Source organism: Camelina sativa, chromosome 14 (genome assembly GCF_000633955.1).
Source record: "Camelina sativa cultivar DH55 chromosome 14, Cs, whole genome shotgun sequence".
Taxonomy (NCBI): Eukaryota; Viridiplantae; Streptophyta; class Magnoliopsida; order Brassicales; family Brassicaceae; genus Camelina; species Camelina sativa.
The window spans coordinates 19,045,570-19,070,808 of NC_025698.1; the positions used below are offsets into that span (position 1 = coordinate 19,045,570).

The 25,239-nt window shown below is 35.5% G+C and overlaps 1 protein-coding gene and 1 pseudogene across 1 annotated transcript; both read right to left on the reverse strand.

Annotated features, from left to right (window-relative positions):
- LOC104741980 lies at positions 5,385-7,057 on the reverse strand (annotated as a pseudogene).
- Positions 17,501-19,489, reverse strand: LOC104743769. Its single transcript, XM_010464817.1, has 4 exons — positions 19,199-19,489; positions 18,490-19,128; positions 17,846-18,421; positions 17,501-17,779 (listed from the first exon to the last, which is right to left on the reverse strand). The coding sequence occupies exons 1-4, from the start codon at positions 19,487-19,489 to the stop codon at positions 17,501-17,503; spliced, it is 1,785 nt and encodes a 594-aa protein (XP_010463119.1).

Below are 25,239 nucleotides of genomic sequence, written 5' to 3' on the forward strand. Positions count from 1 at the left end.
ATCGAACCGGACTGGCCGGTTCGACCGGTCAACCCAATTTTTTGGGTGTTTTAGAAATTTTAGAGTTAAATTTCACATATAGATATATATTAAATTATGTATAAAAAGATATCATATCACCAATATTCGAATTTCGAAAGATAAGATTTTATTTCTTTTTTACTACAGATCTTCTACGAAATAAATTGAAAGATAGTGTTCTTTTTGACCAGAAAAAATAAGGTAAGAAAATAATACTAATTAATCATAAATAAATACTATATATTTCTATATATATAATATAGTTGTGTTGTTCATATATAATCAGTCTAGTAAAGAAAAACTCACTAAAAACAAAAAAAAATGGCTATCACTATGAAAACTTTAGTCGGATTTTTTATCACTATCCTCTTCATTATATTTTCTATTCATTGTAGTACTACAATCGCTGATAGTCCAGGTATTTTGTTTTACTCAATTTTGATTATGAACATTATTTTTGTTCTTTGTTAATTAATGTTTTAATGACTATTTGTTAAATAAACAGGTTATGGACTTGGGCCGCTTACATGCTACGATGGAACTATGTGTATTCATAGAGGGGAAATAGCTTGTCATCGTTTTTGTCTAATACAAAATCATAGTAGTGGCTTTTGTACTGATGACAAATGTTGCGTGTGAGATGTAATACTCCACTCAAATGTATTGGTATTATTCCACTCGAAAACAAATAAATTAATAGTAGTACTTTTCATATGGTTTTGAATATTATATAAGAGATCTATAGCAGAGTAAATAAAATTTTTTAAAAAAAAACTGTATTTCCTTTTTCTTTTTTTCTTTAACACTAGAATTATATTCTATTAAATGAAAACAGTTTATAAAAAGTGATAATTTGATTTTTTATATATATTATTCGGATTAATTATCAATGATTTTTTAAAAAAAAATTGATTTTTCAAATTTATATGGTGGCTAAAACCAAATTAATTATACTACTATCTCTGTTTCACAAAGAATTGTCATTTAAAAATTTTAATCTTGTTTCACAAAAAGTGTCGTTTTGTATTTTTAATGCAGTTTTTAAGACTAAATATCTCTTTTTTATCTCTATTATTTCAGCATATTAATTAGATAGAGGGTAATATGTAGTGTATTAATGAAAGATAAAAATAAAATTTGTTTATTTTCTAAATTTGTGTGAAAAATGTTAGAATTACATTTTTTGTGAAACAAATGAAGTATTGTTTATTAATTTCGTAGGAAACTCGTATGATATGTTTTTTAGGAAAATGGTATGAACAAATTTTCGATGGAAATTGGAATGATATTTTGAAAGGAAAATGTGATTAAAATTTCAAAAAAAATTGGAATGAAAGTTTTAAAAACAATACAAGTAAAAAACAATACAAGTGAAAGAAATGGCAATCATATAAAATAAAATAAAAGCTTGACTTAAACTTCTTCTTCTTCTTTATTTTTTGGCAAAAAGCCTATTTTTGACTAAATTACCAATAACAATTCGGTCTTTCTATTCAGCCAAACATTTTCTTTCTTTGATTTACTGTTTGATACTATTACATACAAAGACTCAGACCCCACGCGATGTCGCGGGGGAAGTATTTTAGAAAAAAATAAATAAATTTAAAATTTAAAATTATACATTATGAAATTATTTGAATGTAATAGAATAGTTTGAATACATAAACTGTTACTAAAAACACAATCATCAAAATGAAAACTTATAACAAAAAATATTAAGTAGAATAGACGCAACTTTGCAAAACATATTGTTTAAAGTATTATAAATATAAGATATTTTTATGAAAAATTATGGTAAAGAGCTAAAATTAAAAAAAAAATCATTATGAAAAAGTGAACTTTACTGAGAATATTGAACTAATAGTTATAATGAGTAATGTAATTTTCTATTAAAGAACTATAACTAAAAATATATTTAATAATGAGTGAAACAGTATCAACAAAACAATTAAAATTAAAATACACAACTCATAAGAACTAAATAAAATAAATTTTAGATATTAAAATAGTTTTTAACGAAAAGTTACGTTTAATAGACACAACTGTAAATTCTATATTAAGTTTTATTAGATTTCTATAATACTATAATCATTTGTAAATTTTTAGTTAGATTATAGAATAACATTACGTATTAGATATTAATATTTAAATTATTTTGATTTAACATAAAATGAAAAATTTATTTCAACGAACAATAATTAGTAAGTTATTGACGAAGAGACAAATATATAGAGTGTTCAAAAGATATGACTATTAAATAGACACACCTATTAGAACGAAAAATTGTGATGAAAAAATATGAATAAAATATAGTGAAAAACACAACTCTACAATGAACAAATACAACTGTTTGAGTTTTTTAAAAAGAACAAATAAAACGAATATTTTTACAAAAAAGGTACTACGAAAAGTCGTAATTGTTGTTCTCATTTATTCAGATTGTTATTATATTTTTTAAACGAAAAGTTAAGATAAATAGACACAACTGTAAATTCAATATTAAGTTTTATTTTTCTCTATTGCTATAATCATTTCTAAAATTTTAGTTATATTATAGAATATATTCAATTATCTAGATTCAACATAAAATGGAAAATTTGTTTCAACGAACTTGTTAGTTAGTGATGAAGAGACAAATATAAAGAGAGTCCAAAAAGCATGACTATTTAAATAGACACACCTATTAAAACAAAAAGTTGTGATGAAAAAATATAAATAAAATATAGTGAAAAGACACAACTCTACGATGAACAGATACAACGGTTTGAATTAAAAAAAACAAAGAAAAACATTTTTTTACGAAAAGGTACTACGAAAAATCGCAACTGTTGTGTCTGCAATTGATTATACCTACAAACTCATATAAACTGCTTTTAAGTAAAATGCATCTTTATTACTATATTCAAAAGTCAAATCCAAAAGCTCATCATATAATCCATCTAACTCTTGGAAAAAGACTCTAGGTATAAAATTAACTAAAAGTTGTAATTAGATTCATCATCCAAAAATCTTTTGTTAAATCAAGAATTGGAGGAATCTCTTTACTTTTAAAAGAATGAATGCTAGAGAATAATTTAGAGAGCTGTAAAAACCGTTGAGATTGAAATTTTATATTATTTGGTGTCATGACCAAAAAAAATGAAAACAGTTCAAATAGACAAATATATATAGATTTCAAAAGATACGAATATTCAAATAGACACAACTCTACAATGAACAGTTGCAACTTTACAAAAAACCGTTACAATGAACAATCACAACTTTTTGTAAAACACACAATTTAAATTTTCTACAAATTTTTTTAGAAAATTATCCAAAAAGTATGATTGAAAAAATACAACTTTTGGTGGCATTTATTTGGATTACTATTATATATAGATATTTTCATTGAATTTTTATTTATGAAAGCATCTTTATTACCATATTGAAAAGTCAAATCCAGAAACTCACTATGTAATTCATCTAACTCTTGGAAAAATACTCTAGGTATTTTCATTTAACTTTTATATTTAATATTAAATAAAAGATGTAAATTAGATTCATCATTCCAAAAATCTTTTGTTAAAAAAATTAATGCTAGAAAATAATTTAGAAAAATGTATAAACCTGTAACATCCGCGAACCAAAAAGTGGAATTTGGGGATGGGTGTCGATCGACACCAGCTTTTCTGGTTCGACCAGATTGTTTTAATTCACGGTTTTGGGTTGGTTTGGGTTAATTGGTTTGTCTAAACCGAGTATATAAAGGGAGAGGCGACTCAAGTCGAGGGTTTTTGATGTTTTGTCGCCGTTTGCAAAAGAAAAGAGAGAGTGTGTGTTCTTTAGATATTTTGACTTGTTCTTGGAGGTGTGTGGTGAGATCTGTTGCTGTGGAAGGGAGGATTGCTGCTGGGAACGAAGGAGAAGCTTCCTAAGGAGTTGTTTCCACTGTTTCTCAACCCAATTTTCCTGCAAAAGAGGTGAGTGCATGACCATGGCTTATCTAAGTCTGAGAATCTTTTGTTTGCTTGATTTGTTGTGTTTTGTGGTGTTGTTCTTGTTTGTGGTGGTTGTGTTATGGTTCTTATAGGTTCATGAAGCTTTTGGATGAGTTTGGGACGGATTGGAGATGATTGGAAACAGAGATTCGTTGATCGGCTTCGAGCAGAACGTATCTGCGGGGTCGGTGTCGATCGACACCATTCTGGGCCTAGTGTCGAACGACACCATTCTGAGCCTAGTGTCGAACGACACCACTTTGGTGTCGGTCGACACCAACTTGTGTGTTGCGTGTGGTTTCCTGGTTGGTTGTGTTTATTTGTTGTTTGTTAAACATTGGATCTCAGTTGCTCGTGTGTATAGCCCAGTAGATGGGAGGATTGCCTCACTAAGTATTTGTGATAATACTTACGCATCTCAATTGTTGTTTGTGGTGTGCAGGTATGTGACGTGGAATCATGGTGATGAGGAGGAGAATGATCTAGGATCTCGTTTGTGTGATGTTGGTTATGTTATTGGAACCTTGTGTAGAGATATGCTAGGTTGATGGATAGAATGGTTAGGAAGGTTATTGTGTTGACGATGTATCGGTCTTTGTATTATTGGTATGTTTCCACCGTGCTTTATGGTATTTGCTGGTTTAATGAGGTATTATGGTTTGTTTGGTTTAATTAAGTAGTATGGGATGCTTAGTTATATATTATTATTATTATTAAAAACGGGAAGGGTTATTTCAAAACCGTTGAAATTGAAATTTTAGTTGATTTTGAGTTATGGCAAAAAAAAATGAAAACAGTTCAAATAGACAAATCTATATAGATTTCAAAAGATATGAATGTTTAAATCAACACAACTTTACAGTGAACAATTGTAACTTTTCATAATTAACTGTTTTAGTGATCCATCATGACTTTTCAGAAAATATCCAAAAGGTACGATTGAAAAAACACAACTGTTGTTGGTCACATTTATTCGGATTGTTATTATTATATAGATGACTTTTCAGAAAATATTCAAAAAGTATGATTGAAAAAACACAATTGTTGGTCGTATTTATTCGGATTGTTATTATTATATAGATTAGACTAAAAACGCCCGAAAAAAAGACAGAAACTGTATCTCTAAATTATTATTATTCGAATCACAAGGTGATTGATGATTATTAATATGGTTTGTGAAATCATTACATTCAAACCAAACAAAACTAAACTAAACAAAACGTATTAATCTGTGGCGCGTTTTCTGAGTGGCACGGCATGTAACGGGTTGGTTTTGTGCAGTGTGAGCCCAAAGGTCTCGTCCATGTCCAAATCTTCTGAACCGACGCCGTTTGGAAGCTTCCAGTCAAATGAATAGAGAAGAGAAGCAAGCATGAGAGGCACGGTTTTCACAGCCAAAGGCATTCCCGGACAAATTCTACGCCCGGCCCCAAACGGTGTAAGCTCATAATCTCTACCTTTCACCGTTTCACGTCCATTTCCTTACCCAGAAACCTATCTGGCTCGAACCTGTTCGGGAACCTGAGTGTTTTTAGGCACATGGAAACCAAGAATATCCACGTCCGTTTCCGCTTCCCGTGGGAGGAGAAGTGGAGCAGCTGGGTGTAATCGGAAAGTTTCTTTAACGACCGCTTGTAAATACGACAATTCTGAAATATCAGACTCTTGAATGACACCGTTTTGGCCCATCACACGATTGATTTCATCTTGAACTTTAGTCATTGTTTTTGGGGATCGAAGTAATTCTGCCATTGCCCATTCCACGGTACTAGAGGTTGTATCCGTGCCCGCTGTAAACAGATCCTGTCACATAGAAGAATATATTATATATCTGTGAACTAATTAATTAATATAAGATCATGTTATGCAATAAGCTATAAGAGTTAGACTTACGAGAAGTAGGTATTCTATCTCGTAAATGTTGATTTCAGGTTGATTTCCTTGGTGGAGATCGATAAGTGCATCCACGAAGTCGTTGCTCGAAACATCTTTCTCGTCTATCCGAGATGATTTTTCTACAATTCGAGCATTGTAAAACTCGCGAAATACCTGAAACAACTTCTCCGAGCAGTGCTTCATTTTCTTACTATTACCTTGCAAGTCAAGAAACCTCGTAAATGGGAAGAAGTTAGCAAGGTCTGGGTTTCCGATAGCTTCCATGACACCAGTCATCAACTCTTGAAACACACTGGAATTTTTCTAATCGTAGCTACCGATATTGACTGAAAACAACATGTTGGATATGATATTGACTTATTGAGAGCTGTGACGAAAGATGCTCGAGAAATATCAACAGCTTCTTCTCTCTCACTGCTTTCACTTATGAAGTTCACAAGTTCTTGCGCCCTCTTCATCCTCATAGCTTTGGTGGCTTCGATACGTTGTGGTGAAAATATCTGAGTCACGGATATTTTCCTCAACATCCTGAAAAGCATTATATAAATAGAAACCATGATCTGTAACCATTAATAAAAGCTCAAGCGCTATTAGCTTAAACCCACTTTAATTTTAAAATTTGTTTTTTTCGAAGCTATTGTTTTTTTTTTCCAAAGCTATAGGGTTCCAAAGATCATCATGTTTATCGATCTGGAACTTCCTAGTTACTAAAAAGAGAAATCATAGAAGAAAACAAATCAAATTTAGTTACCTCCAACGAGTAGACGTCGGATGAAGCCAGGCAACGGAGAAGTCATGATGATTGATGGATTGTACCGCTGCATTTACGTACCGGGCAGACAAGACTTGATCATGTGTTCTTAGTACTTCTCTCGCAGAATCCCGTGAAGTTATGACCACTGAGTTTAAACATCCAAGCTTAAGACTCATGATTGATCCATATTTTTTTGAGAGATCTGCGAATGAGCGATGTGGGTTCTTTCCGACAAGATGAATGTTTCCGATGAAGGGTAACCGTGGAGGTCCCGCAGGTGTCGCCGATACTTGACGAAGGCGTTGTCGGGATCTTGAGGTAACGAGGATATAAAAACATGATAAGATAAAGCAAAAGAGGAGAATCATAGTTTGTCGAGAGATGATGTCCATTTGTGTTTCTAAAGTGGCTAAACATGGTATAGATAGATATATATATAAGGATAGTTGAAGTCAACAAAAAAAAATGATATTTTCAATTATTTGCATCTCCAAATTCTAGCCATCATGGGTTTGTAATTCTTGCCGGTGGAGACATTAACTTGCCACGAACAAAAAATCAAAGGTTTTAATTGCGATCAAACGCCGGTCCCAATAGATAACGTACGTAAGTAAGGACGCGAACAGTCGTGAAGAAATCGTATACGTTTTTGAGCTAAAGTAACAAAACTAATGATGTTTAAAGACTATATATTCTGTTCCTTGTATGATGACAGAAAAATTATATATTGTATAGATATTCGTATCCCTTTAGCCTTTAGACACGAAAATACAAGTACTATTATTTTATATTTACGTAAAATAAATTGTATATCACACAAAATTTTATTAGGAGCGCAAAAATCGAATTGAGAAAAGATGCAAATTATATTTAAAATAACGAAATCATAAACGAATTATAACAGCATAATATAAAGCATAAAATAAATCATGCGGGCAAGATATAATATCTCTTTCCTTAATTCAATAAATCGGCCGTAAGTGCTTTCGGACAATCACGATTTATGAATCCCAGGATACAACCGATCACGAACTATTACAGTAGCACACCCGTAATAGAACTCAAGCGAACAGATCTACGTTATACTCTCGAGACTAATAAACTAAGAACTTACTTGAACTAAGCAAGGGAGAGGGAGAGAGATCTTCAGAGAAAGGAGTGCTTTGTGTTTTTGTGTGTGAAAAATAATGAGAGGTTGTGCCTCTATATATAGTGGAAGGAGGGAGGTCTCAAGAAAATATTCAATGAATATTCTTGGAGTACTGCCCAAGTTTGCTTGGAGTTCACACCAAGTCTTTCCAAAAAATTAAATGGGCCTAAAGCTTTCCAAAAAACTCAAAAGCCCAGGGCCTACGGCCCGCATCCACGCCCAGCCCGGCCCGTCCTGCGTCCGTGCTCGGCCCGCCCCGCGTCCGTGCTTGGCCCAGCCCGGTTCGGTTCGGTTCGCGTGTGGGAATCTTCCCTCTTCCATCTACACACTTTTGAAACCAGAAGAGTGTGAAACTATATATATATGCGTGAAAAATCAGTCATATTTCCGATGTGGGATATTTCTCAAACCATCCCAAGTAGCTTACTTCACACTCTTATTTCTCATTCAAATCAACTACTTTTTGGACGTATGAGTATACCATCTTGTAGTACTCGTTACCAGCTTTCCATTGCACTATTAACCCGACAATTCCGATCAGCCATTTGGCCGGAAAGTCACTGTCCCAAAACCTGCAATTTTCTGAAACTTCTTTCTGAAAATTCAGTTCCAACAATCCCCCACATGAATAGAAATAAGTCTAAACATATGACTACATAACTAACTCTATAGACTGACACTACTAGCTAGACTAGACAGACCTTCAAGAGTATATGCGAAAACTAACTGTATCTGAGTTAGTGGTGTTTTTCAACCTTGAACCGACTCATTGTTATACCTGTCGAGTTTACTCGGCCAGATGGTGAACATGATGTCTTGAACCATCCGGATTTGTATGTAAACTTAGACAGCAGGCATAACACAACTTCATTTTCTCGTAGAACGAGGTCTCTATTGTGTTCATTGTGGCCTTGAACATGCCTGGTTAATCATGAGTGAACTTGGAGAGTATAGCCTCATATATTCTCCTAGAAACGGCCCCATTTCACACTCACAAGGTGATTTTAATAGCTGCTTGTATTTAAAGAAATATCCAGTAATTATTTCAAATATTTTACAAAGCTACATTTCAAATCATTAAAAGCATATGCTTAGCCTCTAACATACATGAAGCACTTTACATCATTTTAGGAACTGGTAAAAGACAAAAGTCTCTTAGTGCTTGTAGCAGATTCAGCTTGATTTAGTTGTCCCTTTGAACCTAGGTCATGGGGTCTCCAATCTGAGTAGGTGGGGTTACCATCAAACCTCCTCTTAAGTCGTAGGCTTTAAACCCATTCCTCTTGATGATTTTATAACTTGATCTCTCGCCAAACCTTTTGTAAATGGAACTGCTAGGTTTTCTTTCGTATGGATGTAATCAATCGTAACTACACCAGTTGAGATAAGTTGTCTAACAGTGTTATGTCTCCGTTTGATGTGACGAGATTTGCCATTGTAATGGGTATTCCTTGCCCTGCCCAAAACCGATTGGCTATCACAGTGTACACGTATTGCAGGCACAGGATTCCCCCACATTGGGATGTCTTCCAAGAAATTACAAAGTGATTCAGCTTCCGACATGGCTATCTCTAAAGCTATGAATTCAGATTCCATAGTTGATTTAGCTGCCAGAGTTTGTTTGGAAGACTTCCAGGACACTGCTGCACCTCCAAGTGTAAAAACATATCCACTTGTGGATTTTGAGTTTCTCGAGTCTGCGATCCAGTTGGCATCATTGTATCCTTCCAAAACTCTGGGTTCTCTACCATAGTGCAAGCCATGATCTTTGGTAGAACGTAGATAGTCCAAAACTCTAGTTATAGCCATCCAATGCTTATGTCCTGGATTACTTGTGTATCGACTAAGTACATTTACAGAGTGCGCTAAATCCGGTCTTGTACAGTTTGTCAAGTACATTAGACTGCCAATTACCCTTGCATACTCCACTTGTTGCACAGGTTCACCAGAATTTTTGGTCAAGTGAATTTGAGGATCCTCTAGAGTTTTTGCAGTCCCATTTGAGTAATGCTTGAATCGATTAAGAACTTTTTCAGCATAGTGGGTTTGAGACAAGATAAGGTCCTCATCAGTTCTGATGATTTTTATCCCCAAAATTACATTTGTTAAACCCAAGTCCTTCATGTCAAAATTTCTTTTGAGCATGTTTTTCTTTTGAGTTATGATGTCTTTGTTGCTTCCAATGATGAGCATATCATCTACATATAAGCATAACAAAATGTACCCTGATGGAGTAGATTTGTAGTATATGCATTTGTCACATTCATTAATGCGAAAACCATTAGATATCATCATACTGTTAAACTTCTCATGCCACTGCTTAGGAACCTGTTTGACTCCATATAATGACTTCACAAGTTTGCACACTTTGTGTTCTTGTCCTGGAATAACAAATCGCTCAGGTTGTTTCATGTATATTTCCTCCTCTAAATCTCCATGGAGAAAAGCAGTTTTTACATCCATTTGATGGATTTCAAGATTTCTCAAGGCTGCAATACCTATGAGCATCCTGATCGAAGATAGTCTATTTACCGGTGAATAAGTATCAAAGAAATCTAAGCCTTCATTTTGCCTAAATCCTTGGACTACAAGCCTAGCCTTGTACCGCTCAATATCGCCATTGGGTTTTCGTTTTATCGTAAAAATCCATTTACACCCCAAAGGCTTAAATCCTTGTGGTAGATCTGCCATCTCATACGTATGATGTTGCATGATAGAGTCTATTTCGGTTTTGACAGCTTCCTTCCAATAAGGTGCATCAGGTGTAGACATAGCTTCTGAGTATGTTCTAGGTAGCTTTTCAACTAGAAATGCCATCATCAGAAAATCATCACCAAACGATTTACTTTTGCGAGCTCGTCTGCTCCTGCTAGGTTCCAGTTCTGTTTCTACAGAAGTAGTACTCAAAGTATTGCCAGCTTCCAAAGTCGCTGCATCTCGTTGTTCACAAGTCCGTTTTTGAGTTTTCCTACAGGGGAAAATATCGTCAAAAAATGAAGCATTTCTCGATTCCATAACTGTATTCACATGGATATTTGGAATATCTGATTTATGAACCAGAAATCGATATGCACTACTGTTATGTGCATATCCGATGAAGATACAATCTACGGTCTTAGGCCCAATTGTGACCTTTTTAGGAGGTGGTACAGCCACTTTTGCTAGACACTCCACACTTTGAGGTATTTGTACGAAGGTACTATACCTTTCCAAAGCTCATATGGTGACTTGCCAGTAACCTTATGCGGTATCCTGTTGAGGATGTAATTAGTGGTAAGCAAAGCTTCCCCCCACATGTTCTGGGTTAACCCAGATTCCTGCAACAACGCATTCATCATCTCTTTCAGAGTTCGATTCTTTTGTTCCGCTACTCCGTTAGATTCTGGCGAGTAGGGAGCGGTTGTCTGATGTAGAATGCCTTTTTCTCTACAAAATGCATTGAACAGCTCATTATAATCTCCTCCTCTATCACTTCGAATTACTTTTATAGTTTTCTGAAGCTGATTTTCTACTTCGAGGGTGAACTCTTTAAATTTTTCCAGTGCTCCATCTTTGCTATGCAAGAGATATACATAGCAATATCTTGTGCAATCATCAATGAAGGTAACAAAGTATTTCTTATCACCTCTAGTTTTCACATACTTTAAATCACATAAGTTTGTGTGAATTAAGCCTAGAGGTTCGGTTGTTCTTTCAACGCGTGGTGAGGGAGTTTTAGTGAGTTTGGCCTGTACGCACACTTCACATTTTTCTTGGTCAATTTTGCATTTCGGAATCAAATTCAAGTTTTGCATTTTCCGCATTGTTTTGTAATTGACATGTCCTAAACGTTCATGCCAAGTAGTAAACGACTCAACCAAGTAAGCAATAGGGTTTTCTTTCATTTCAGCAACAGAAGCAGAAGGTACAATTTTCGGATGGACTGTCGTTACAAACATCTTGATCAGTTCACCCTTTACAAAACCCTTTCCCAAATACATCCCATTTTTCTTAAGAACTAACTTATCAGCCTCAAAATTGATGGAAAAACCATGCTTGCTTACAACTGTTCCAGAGATGAGATTCTTCCGCATATCAGGTACGTGCTTCACGTTCTGCAGGGTGAGCTCCCGATCAGAAGTTAGCTTCAGAACCACTTTGCCCTTACCTTCAATCTTGGACATCACCTTTTTGCCCATGAAAAGCTGCTCATTTGACTTGTTCTGCACATAGGTGGTGAACATGGTCCTATCAGAGCATATGTGTGTGGTAGCACCAGTGTCGTAGTACCACTCCATTGGGTTGTCTTCCACCATGTTACATTCAGTAACCACCGCAACCATGTCTTCTTCAGTTAGGTTTGCCTGCAACTTGAGATCTTTTGCTTTGCTTTTGCAAACATCAGCCTTGTGTCCAATCTTACCACAATGATGAAACTTGCCTTTGAACTTCCTCTCAAGGTTGCTCTTCTTGAAGTTTGGTCCAGATGACACCTTCAACGATTTAAGAGGAATAGAGATCCTTTTACCCTTGCCTTTAAACTTGGCCTTATGCTCAGCTACATGAACATCATGCCCCTGGCTTTGAGCATCCGAATGAGCTCCACGATTATTGTCCTCAACTCTCAACCGACGGATGAGATCATCAAGAGACATTGCCTTACGCTTGAAGTTAAGGTAATGCTTGAAATTCGACCAGCCTGGTGGTAGCTTCTCGATCAAGCAATTCGTCTTGAAGACATTGCAGATCGACATCCCTTCCAACTCGATCTCCTGAAAGATGCGTTGAAGAGCCTCCACTTGTCCCATAATTGGTTTGGAATCCACCATCTTGAAGTTCAGAAACTTCGTAGTTGAGAATTTCTGCATCCCAGACTCATCTGTCTTGTACTTGGTCTCCAAAGTTAGCCACAATGCTTTTGAAGTCTTGTACATACTGTAGAGTTCATACAGATTATTGACCAAATGGTTCAGAATCTGACCTTTGCAACAATAGTCTCCTTGAGCCCAGCTATCCATACGGCCAACCACATACACGTCAGTGTCACCTTGTGGAAGCGTTGGTGGATCCTCTGTGAGGTACCTTTCCATGTTCATGTTGGCCAAGTAGTAGCGCATCTTGTTTTGCCACGTTTTGAACCCAGCTTTGCCATTTAACTTATCTGGCATCATCCCTTGGGAAGCCGAAGGTGGTATCCCCATGTGGGTTGATCCATTACCGGACAGATTTCGGCGCACGTTTTCCAAACTAGAGTCGGTAAGCTTCGTGTTTGCAAGTTCTTTAGCAAGACGTGAAGACACCTCTTCAAGAGTTTCAACAGGGGTCTCATTAACTCTAGCACCGTCAACGTTGTTAGTGTTGTTTCCAGACATTTTTTTTTTTGAACTAAAAATTCAAAAAATTCTCAATCCGTTTAAAGCGATAAACAGAGAGCAGATTTATTGGATTAAGGATGTTAGGAGCACAAAAATTGAATTGAGAAAAGATGCGAATTATATTTAAATTAACGAAATCAGAAATGAATTACAACAACAAAATATAAAGCATAAAATAAATCATGGAGGCAAGATATGATATCTCTTTCCTTAATTAAATAAATCGGCCGTAAGTGCTTTCGGACAATCACGATTTATGAATCCCAGGATACAACCGATCACGAACTATTACAGTAGCACATCCGTAATAAAACTCAAGCGAACAGATCTACGTTATACTTTCGAGACTACTAAACTAAGAACTTACTTAAACTAAGCAAGGGAGAGGGAGAGAGATCTTCAGAGAAAGGAGTGCTTTGTGTTTTTGTGTGTGAAAAATAATGAGAGGTTGTGCCTCTATATATAGTGGAAGGAGGGAGGTCTCAAGAAAATATTCAGTGAATATTCTCGGAGTACTGCCCAAGTTTGCTTGGAGTTCACACCAAGTCTTTCCAAAAAATTAAATGGGTCTAAAGCTTTCCAAAAAAACTCAAAATCCCAGGGCCTACGGCCCGCGTCCACGCCCAGCTCAGCCCGTCCCGCGTCCGTGCTCGGCCCGCCCTGCGTCCATGCTCGGCCCAGCCCGGTTCGGTTCGGTTCGCGTGTGGGAATCTTTCCTCTTCCATCTACACACTTTTGAAACTAGAAGAGTGTGAAACTATATATATATGAGTGAAAAATCGGTCATATTTCCGATGTGGGATATTTCCCAAACTATCCCAAGTAGCTTCCTTCACACTCTTATTTATCATTCAAATCAACTCCGTTTTGGACGTATGAGTATACCATCTTGTAGTAATCGTTACCAGCTTTCCATTGCACTATCAACCCGACAATTCCGATCAGCCATTTGGCCGGAATTTGGCCGGAAAGTCGCCGGAAAGTCACTGTCCTAAAATCTGCAATTTTCTGAAACTTCTTTCTGAAAATTCAGTTCCAACAGATTTAAGATTAAACGAGCTTTAAGGCAGTTTGGTCTTAGTCTATATATGTTTAGGACAAAAAAGCCGTAAATATCTTCATTTCCTGCTAATAATTAATGTTCTCATTAGATTGCCAACCGAGAGATCAATCCAAGCTCGATCAACGTGTTGTGTTATATTCAGGCAATCACATCTTCTTGGAATTATTGGACACGACGGAAGAAGTTAAAGCCAATTACAAAAAAATCAACAAGATTTCTGTCTTTTTTCTCGAAATCTCATGCACAGCTCATTTACTTCCTTGTGTATTTTCCTCCTTTGATCCTAACTTTTCCTTTTTTTGGTTTTTGTTAAAGGGCTGCTTATCCTAACTGCTTTCCACACGTTTTTTTTTTTCTTATTATTGGAACTTATCAAGACTCTTGTAACAGAATCTGAGATGAGGAAGACGATGAACTAGAGAGAGAGTGAGATCGAGCTGAGAGAGAGATGTGAAATATTTCTGTTATTCTCATTAAAGAAATTAAGTTGTACAAGCTTCCCCTTATATACACTTATACTTGTATTTATTTTATCTTATACTAAGCTAAGTAAAATATACTTATACTTGTGACACCCCCGCAAACCTTTGAATCCTGAACAGAGGAAGGATTATAAAGGTTTGACAACGACATTCGACCAAGTAGAGAGTGAAATGGCTTTGGATGCAGCGGTTTAGTCAGTATATCAGCCAATTGATTCTCACTGGAAACATGAAGAACTTTGAGATTCCCAAGCGTGATCTGATCCCTTGTAACATGGCAGTCGATGTCAATATGCTTAGTCCGTTCGTGAAAGACTGGATTTGTAGCAATATAGATTGCCGACTTATTATCACAGAATAATTTTGCCATGGTTGAGACCGGTGCACGAAAATCCTTCAAAAGCTTTTGTATCCAAAGTATCTCACAAGTAGCATCAGCCAAGCTCTTGTATTCAGCTTCAGTACTGCTTCTACTAGCAACCTTTTGTTTCTTCGACTTCCATGAAATCAGGGATCGTCCAATGTAGATGCAAATGCCAGAAACAGAGCGTCGTGAGTCAAGACATGTCCCCCATTCTGCATCAGCAAAGGCATTGATACAAGTATCATTAGCTGCCGAATAGAACAAGCCCTGTTCAGGACTTCCCTTAAGATACTTGAGGATCCGTAGAGCAGCCTGCATATGAACATCAGTGGGAAATTGCAAGAATTGACTCAAAGTATGCACCGCATAGGCAATATTTGGTCTCGTAATAGTCAGATACAAGAGTCGACCAATGAGTTCCCGATATGGTGTTGTTGAATCCATCGGCGTACCAGTATCTTTAGTAAGAGCAACATAAGGATCCATTGGCACAATAGCAGGTTTGCACGCTAAAAGACCAGTATCCTCCAGAAGATCCAACGTGTACTTGCATTGACACACAGAAATGCCCTTAGTTGTCCTGGCAATCTCCAAGCCAAGAAAAAACCTAAGAGGTCCTAAATCCTTGATCTTAAAAGCAGTGTGGAAGACTCGCTTAAGATCATCGAGATCCTCATCATTACTACTAGCAATGGCTATGTCGTCCACATAAACCAGAACTGCAATGAAACTAGTTGTTGTATACTTCACAAACAATGTTGTGTCAGACTTAGATTGCAGAAACCCAACACCAACCAGAACAGAGGTAAAAAGCTTATTCCATTGTCTAGATGCTTGCTTTAAACCGTAGATCGACTTGTGTAATCGACAAACCGGATTAGGGGGAAGTGATTCCATGTTACCTGGAGTATAACCTTGAGGAAGACTCATGTAAATCTCCTCATCAAGCTCACTGTGCAAGAAAGCATTGGAAACATCCATTTGTGTTAATCTCCAGCCCCCTTTAGCTGCCAAGTCCAACATCAGTTTAACACTAGTTAATTTAGCCACAGGAGAGAAGGTTTCATCATAATCAACTCCTTCTTGCTGAGTGTATCCTTTGACAACTAATCTAGCTTTGTATCTCTCCACTGAACCATCAGAGTGATGATAGTGAAAACCCATTTGCAACCAACTACATTTTTCCCAGGTGGAAGAGAAGTAACCGTCCATGTCTTGTTAAGCTCCATAGCAAACAGTTCATCATTCCAGGCTCCCTTCCACTTATCAGAGGCCATGGCTTGCTTAAAAGTCTTTGGTTCAGTCTCCACAGAATATGATACGATATAGGAACAATAATGTGGATTGAAACGATCATATGAAAGAACAGATGAAAGAGGATATGGAGTGGTATGAGTAATTGGTAATGGTGAAGAAGTGGATGTTAATGCACACTGATAATCGGATAAGTAACTAGGTGCCTTAGTCTGTCGCTTAGACCTACCACTAGGTAAAGAAAGATTATTAGTCTCAGAGTTCCCAGTTCGAATGCCTCTAGATACTACACCCGATGAAGCATTAGGATTCGAAGATAAACAAGATGCATGAGTATCAGCTAGATGTTTTATAGAAGTATGAGATGGTGATGCAGTAGATGAAACAGATGGTAATATATCATCAGATGGAATAACGGAAGCAGGAAAAGTTGGTAAAATGGTATGAGAGAAATAATCAGATTGATATTGTTCCTTTTTCAAAAATGGAAAAATTGTTTCATGGAAAATAACATTTCTAGTGATCGAAATCATATTTGTTGTTAAGTCTAGAACTTTATAACCTTTGTAGCCTAAAGGATATCCTAGAAAAATACAAGATTGAGCTCTAGGAGTAAACTTTGTACGATCAATTTGCAAAGTACTAGCATAGCATAAACAACCAAACGTTTTAAGAGCAGAGTAATTTGGTTTCTTATGAATCAACTTTTCATATGGAGACATATTATCTAAAAGAACAGAGAGAATCCTATTGATTAAGAAAGCAGCAGTAAGAATGCAGTCATTCCAGTAAACTATTGGTATATTAGATTGGAAAAGCAAAGCCCTAGCCACATTGAGTAAATGTTGATGTTTCCTTTCTACAACAGAATTTTGTTGAGGTGTATATGCACAAGAGAAATAGTGAATGATACCATGTTCCTGAACTAAAGAAGTAAAACCTAATTCTGGTGCATTACCACTTCTAATAGCTTTGACTTTTGATTTGTATTGAGTATGTACTAAAGAAAGAAAAACTGGAAACACTTTTGAAACATCACTTTTATTTTTGAGCATGTAAATCCAAGTCACCCTTGTACAATCATCAACAATAGTAAGAAAATACTTATAACCATCTACAGACACAATAGGAAAAGGTCCCCAAATATCTAAATGAATCAAATCGAAAGGAGATGAAGACATGTTATTATGAAACGGAAAAGACAAGTGGACATATGTGACAATGATCATGAATCTGAATGATGGACTTGGACAATGCTGAAGTACTAGCTAAACTTTGTAACTTGGCAACTGAGGGATGCCCAAGGCGTTGATGCCAGAGACAACCATCAGTAGACAAGGTTCCACAGAAGTTGACGCAAGCAGGAGACTCAGCAGGTGTAGATGCAGATTGAGAGTGAGTATTAAGAATGTAGAGATTGCGATAAAGTCTACCACTCCCAATCATCCATCCCTGAGAAGACTCCTGTAGAAAACATGCAGTAGGATAAAAATGAGCTGAGCAACTACTATCATGTAACAATGAACTTACGCTAATCATATTGAATTGAAAAGCAGGAACATATAGAACATTGTATAAAACTAATGCATCAGACAAATGTATGGTTCCAACATGCTTGATTTCGAGTTTATTACCATCAGGTAGAGTTACCATGACCCCTGAGACTAAGTAAGTTTCTCTAAATCTTGACAAATCACAGCAAACATGACTAGTAGCACCACTATCTATTATCCAAGAACCACTAGGCAAAGTGTTTTGTAAAGACGAAAGACAATGATGACGATATGTAAGAATATGATTTTCATAGCGAAGGTTACTAGAGATATTGAAAACTTTACCAGAAGACGATTGAACAGCCATGACACCCTGTTCAGAGATGGAAGCCTGATTCAATGCAACTGGAGGCTCTGAAGCCGAACTCTGAGCATGTGAAGTCAATTGGTTAATCAATGTCTGAGCTTGTTCTTGAGTCAACCTACTGACATCAAGATTCACAGGATTAACAGCCAGAGATGGATAATATGGCATAGAGGCAGGTGTTGCACCATTAATCCCAGCCAAAGAAGACGATTGTTGTTCAGTAAAGACATTTGCAACAGTCCTTTGCTGTGAACCGAAGTTGAAGTTTGGATTCTGCATATACTATGGATATTGTGGTCTCGTGTTGGATGCACCTTAGGAACAAAAGTAGATTTGCTACCAGATTGCCCTGTAGTCATGGAACCAGGAGGTTTGTAACCAGGAGGATATTCGTGTACCTTGAAACATGTTTGAACAGTATGACCCAACTTTCCACAATGAGTACATAGAGGTAGGTTTCCTCTTGGACGATACGTATTATAGGCCGCAGCAAACTCCATCTGATGCTGCCCAAAAGATTGGTTTCCATCAAAAGATCCTGTAGCCTGGAAAGCAACACTCTCCGTTTTAATAACAGGCTTCACAACACGTTGTCTCTCATCCTGAGCAACAATGTTATACGCTTCTTCAATATCAGGAATAGGCTTTAACATGAGAATATGTCTTCTTGTTTGTTCATAACTCTCATTAAGCCCCATCAGAAATTTTGTAACTCTACTGCGTTGTTGCAGCTTCTCCCATAAGATCGCAGCATTACACTCACAATGACCGCATGTACACACAGGAAGCTCTATGTAATTCGTATACTCTTCCCATAAGGTAATAAGCTCTGTGTAATATGCACTCACATCTAAATCTCCTTGTTGGATAGTACTGAGTCTTTGTTCAATTTCATACACACGAGGTGCATCATCTTGCTTAAAGCGAGAGACTAGATTTTTTCCAGATCTTTGCTGCAGTAGGGATATACAATAAACTCTGGCCTATCTTCTTCGAAACAGACCCAATCAACCAAGTGATAACGATATCGTTACATCTAGACCAAGCATCTGAATCCGGATGATCTAAAGGCGGTTTAGAAATCGTACCATCGATGAAGCCAAGCTTATTACGCACATTCAAGGCCATCCTAACAGATCTCTTCCAAGAATGAAACTCAGCTCTTGCATCAAGCTGATCGGTAACAATCTGCAACCCAGCATGATCGATACTCAATAGAGAATAAGGACTAGCATAAAGATCCGTACGATTCGGAACATTCGGAGCCGTAGAACGAATTGGGGAATTTGACGGACGCGTCCCATTCGACGCCATGAAAGAGACAAAGATCAATCAAATAGAGAATAGAACAAGAAACAAAGATCAGATCTCGCTCGCGAACACAAATTGAAGAATCGCAGAGACGAGAAGATACAATAGATCCAACAAAAACGAAAGAAAGCAAAAGAGATGAATGAGAATCAGCTCAATCGAAGATGCACTCATAGCTCACAGAATCGTGGAGGCTCTGATACCATATCAAGACTCTTGTAACAGAATCTGAGATGAGGAAGACGATAAACTAGAGAGAGAGTGAGATCGAGCTGAGAGAGAAATGTGAAATATTTCTGTTATCCTCATTAAAGAAAAGTTATACAAGCTTCCCTTTATATACACTTATACTTATATTTATTTTATCTTATACTAAGCTAAGTAAAATATACTAATACTTTGGAACCCATAATTGGATAAAAAACCCTAAACCGAAAGGATATTTCTGATTTAATATGAAGGTTTTAGTGAAAGATTTAGCTAGTCTCAAACTTTCAACAGCAAGAAAAATAAACCGTGAAAGATATTAAGAACATGTTATTTTATGTTTGTTAGAAAAATTATTATATTAGTTTTCGTCCTCTCATCCTGGATCGTCGCTTTGTCGGGGTACCAAAAACGTGATTCGCAACTCTTCATTCAAATATATGCAGTGTGGGCTGATAAGCATTTGCATTGGACGATTAATTCAACAACGTTGCTGCCATTTAATTCTTATTCCTCTTTCCATAAAGTCTTCTTAACTGATTAACAATTCTTGACTTTCCACTCAAAATCACTGATTCAGTTCCTCTCATTGCGGTGGTCTTCTTCCACGTATACAATTACTGAATAAATAAAATCATAGATTGGCTAAAATGTTAATAAAGCTAAGTTTGATCTAATTACAAAAAAAAAAATATGAGTTTTTTATAATGACATACAAATTAATTTTAAATTAATATAAGTTTCACCAGTGATATTGATGAAAATTATATATTCTTAATTGAGAAAAATGTCATTGAAAACATAAATTTTCAAATTTTGACCATCTATATTAACATTTTCACAACAATTTTGGCAAAAAAATGCTTGAAGTTGAAAAGTATTTAAAACTATGCCATTATCATTAATTCCTTTTTATATTTAAAAAAAAATACAATTTACAAAACCTTCTAATTGAAACGAATACTAATCTAAACAATCTAATTCAAAATCTCCATTCAATTCTCCAGTCAATTAATACCATAGTCGAATTCTAATCCTCCGAAATTTCTGTCACACTAAACTCGCATATCATTTGAAAAAATAAATCTGTAACCATATCTTCCTATACCCGAAAATATAGAAATTGAAACAATCTTTTTTAACTTCCTTCCACTCCATTCCTAAATTTCTGCATAATTAGGAAAACCTTCATCCACTCCATGCCTAATTTACTATAAAATTTGAAAAACATAATCATCAATCAATCATATATAATCTTCAAGCAACACTTTCTTGTTGTGTAATATCCAAGATCCACTCCATGCCTATCTCTTTGTTCTTTTTCTAGAACACTTTCTTGTTTCTTGGTGTGTAATATCCAAGCAACAGTCTGCTCTTGTTGGACTAGTGTGTCATATCTAGCAGCGATTGGAGTTGGAAATATCACCAGCCTTCCGCAACTGTTGTGTGACCCCTCAATCCATCAAATCTCTCTTGTTGCACCTTGCACCTTGGCGAGTTTCTATCCTTTTTAATCCGGCTGAGTGATCCTCGAATTTGGGCTTATCAAGTGTAGTGTCCCAACACATGAAAAAGACTCAAGGCACAATCAAAAAGACACAAAAACACGACAAAACGACAAAAAAATGAGTATGAAACGAAAGACGAAAGATGCTAAAAGCACCAGATATCACTTGTTTTGTTAGCAATATATTTTATGTCATGTCGAGTTTGATTTGGTCAACAAAACTTAATGCTAAAAAATCCTAGTCAATGAAAGTTGATGTTTTAAATAACCTTCAACAAATTTTATGGTTTAAATGACATAGATTTGAAAACTCATAGTTTAAATGACTTAAATTTGAAACTTCATGTTTTAAAATTTAAATGACTTCTTTCTCGAATTAAATATTTCATTAAAACGACGTTGTGTTGTTACAAATAGAGAGTGGTTAACGGAACAGTAATGTTGTTACTTGCTCAATTATAAGATTTAACGTCATATATTTTTTGGCTTAGTCAATAAAATTTAATGTTTAAAAAGAACTAATCAATGAAAGTTGATGTTTTAAATGACCTACAACAAAATTCATGATTTAAATGACAAAAATTTAAAAATTCATGGTCTAAATGACATTTTTCTCATTTGTGTAAGTTCTCCAATCATTAGATCTTTTAAGCTTTATATCATCCTCATTCATGTAATTTCTTTCCAGATTACCTGACTTACCCTCAGAGCCAGTCATGAGCATAAGCAGGGCAAGCAGGTGCTTGCGGCCATCAAATAATATAGTAATTAAGCGGCCCTAATTATTGAAAAGTTCTCTTGGTCTACTGGTAAAAGTAGTAGGTATTTAGTGGTTTGCACCCGCGTTCGATTCCAGCCCCCTACTCCCTGGTCATTTAACCATGCTTTTTGTTTATTTAAGTAGCTATAATCTTTTCAACAACATTTGGACTTGCAGCCCATAAATACTCATCGCCGGTTACAACAAAACTTAATAAATAAAATATAATGTAAATTTAACTAAAAGATAAATACTCGGCTTGGGTTCTTGATGGATATGATAAACTAGATGATCAATACAATGAGACAATTTTACATATCTAGTACACCTTCTCACTCTTACCATATTTACTATTTAGTACGTATTATTTGTTTTCATATGTGAAGAACAGAGCAAATGTCATTTAATTTAACCAAGAACGGAGTAATAAAAAAAATGTCATTTAACCCGAATCAACAATCTCTCAAAGATACGAGCTTGGAATCTACAGATTTAAGTTTAAAGGATCAATTCGAGGAAGATGAGTGAAGCTTGGGGGATGAGCCATAGTCAAGGTCATTCCTGCAACCGTGTCTTGCAAGTTAACAACTTTATCTCCTTTGATTCTCCAGTCAAAGCACTGCACAACTTTATCTCCTTTGATTCTCCAGTCAAACGCAGTTCCAACAAAGATGTATCCCATATTTACAGCAGGACAACCTGTCCTTCCGCTTCCAAAAGGAAGGAACGTTAGTGCTTTCTCTCCCTCTTCTTCTCGCCCTGATCTTGAAGGAACTAAAAACCTCTCTGGCTTAAATTCGTCGGGATCTTCCCAGTAATTCTGATCTCTCATCAGAGCGTAAATATTTACAATATATTCTAGATGCAATAATTGTTTTCTTACGTGTATTTGGTTCTAAAGATACCACAATATATTTGTAGACTTCTATTATGAAGGATAGTAACAACAATTTCTTATAAACTCTGGATTTTTAAATATTAATCATTTTCATCTGGAGAATCTAATAAACTATTGACATCCATCATATTATGATAACCGAAACTATAAATTAAGAAAATTCTATAAAAATATGAATTATAACAAAAGTATCTTATTTTTAATAGAAAATATTTAAAACTATAAAAATGAAAAATCTCTTTATAAATTAATAAAATATTAATTTATTGATAAATTAGTAATTATTAATTTATCGGTAAACTAAAACCTCTATAAATTAATAAAATTTGGTGGTTCCGACCTTATTAATTTATAGAGGTTTTACTGTATTTAGTATCTACCAAAAAGATAGAGTTATCATCAAGTTTGAAATTTTAATAAACTTTGTTTATACTTAGATTATCTATATATAAGTAATATGAATGATTCTCACACTATATTGATATTCAACAAAAGGTTGTTTTTATTTTATTTTAAAGATTTTTTAAAAAAGTTTTAATTTTATATGATTCAGACATTATTTGTTCAAAAGATATAAACTTTTTTATTATTATTATTTATTTTGGTAGGAACTTTATTATTACTATTATTAATGTAGTATTTTCATTACGGGTAATTACGATTAGACCTGGGAGTCTGGATACCTGTTTGGGTTCGGATCAAGTATTTTGGATTTAGAGGTTTAGGACCCGTTTAGGTAGCTTAGGCATGGGCGTTCGGCTACCCGTTCTAGGCTTCGGGTTTGATTCATGTATTTTGGGTTCTAATTCAGATTACCCAAAATTCTCACAATTCAGAATTTTAGTGTCTAAATTATTCAAAAATACCAAAAATATCTAAAACTTAGAATATTTTTTATCCAAATTTATTAAAAAATAGTTTAAATACTTAAAAATATCTAAAATATCCAAAAAATTTGAATATTTTGGACACTTTCATTATTAAAAATATAAATATTACTGAAACGACCGACCCGTTTTTTTTTTTTAATAATAATTACTAATTCAACAAGTGGTCACATATCCACTAGTTGCCTAACCACGATCAAACCATACAGCGGAAAATAACCAACAGATACCATTAAACCAATAACCAATAAACCAATAATTCAATAACAATAATAACCAACCAACACAATCATAAAACATGAAACCAACAACCCAACAATGTTCTACTGACTCAACTCTAGCAACATAACAGAAGCCAGACAACCAATCGAGCCACTAGAACATCCTCCTCTTAATCGCCTTGATTCCACGATCACACTTTGCCTTTACATGCACCACAACACATATGAGATGCGTGAGTATTTCATAAACACACAGTGAGACAATCCTCCCATCACTGGGCTATACACACAAGCAATTGAGATATCTCTAACCATCAAACAAACAAACGAGGACAACTGCATCGACCGACACCAACCCATGCATCGACCGACACCAACTGGAGTTGCATCTACCGAAACAAGCTTGCATCCACTGACGCACATGCCGAACATCGTTTTTTCCCAAAGCTTCTCACCGGATCTCCGTTCCTAAACCACCAAAACACAATTCAAAGCCACAAAGAAGCTTCTTAAAGCCTCGAGTGACCCAACAACGTTCTAACAAGCCAGGGAATCAACCATATAACACATAAACAAGCAAATCAAATAAATCTCAAGCTTAGATAAGCCATGGTCCTGCACTCACGTTTGCCAAGAAGATTATGACCCTTAAACAAGCGGATCTACGCTCCTAGCAAGCTCGTACAACGTTCCTAGTTTCATATCTCTCAAGAACAGCTATGAATCTCCCAAAAACTCACCAAAAGCTTAAGAACTTCTTTCTCTCCTCTCTTTTTCTCAGAAACGGCCAAACTCGGCCAATCCCACGAGTTTCTCCTTTTATACTCGATTTCCAGGGTTTCCCTAATCCCAAAACGCAACGTTTAACTTACACGTTTCTCGACCAAACCGGTCTTGCATCGGTCGATGGACATCCCAAACTGGAATTCCGGTTTGTGGATGTTACAATTACTAATATATTATTACTATATATTCATATTGTGGATATATCAGTATCGTTTGGAATTGGAATTTAATTTTTGTATTTAGAGATTTGGAGTCCGTTTGGATATTTTAAAATTTTGGATACAGATTCGAATCAGATCTTCCGGTAATTTGTTGAGACCTAATTACTATATTTTACATCAATTTTCAACCACATACCTATGTTGCCCTAACTCTAAATGTTGTAAGTTTTCACTTGTCAAAATATTATTACATTTAAGTTTTATGTTGGAATTAGTGTTTATTTTTTTTTTTCAACGTTGGAATTAGTGTTTGTAAATTACTAAAT

Excerpts from the sequence above, each read along its gene's own strand:
- LOC104743769 (XM_010464817.1), bottom strand. The coding sequence starts at position 19,489 with ATGGCGTCGAATGGGACGCGTCCGTCAAATTCCCCAATTCGTTCTACG. Across the intron at positions 19,129-19,198 it reads GGTCTAGATGTAACGATATC|CAAAGATCTGGAAAAAATCT; the intron begins GTTATCACTTGG and ends TCCCTACTGCAG. Across the intron at positions 17,780-17,845 it reads TTCAATTCAATATGATTAGC|GAGTCTTCTCAGGGATGGAT; the intron begins GTAAGTTCATTG and ends TGTTTTCTACAG.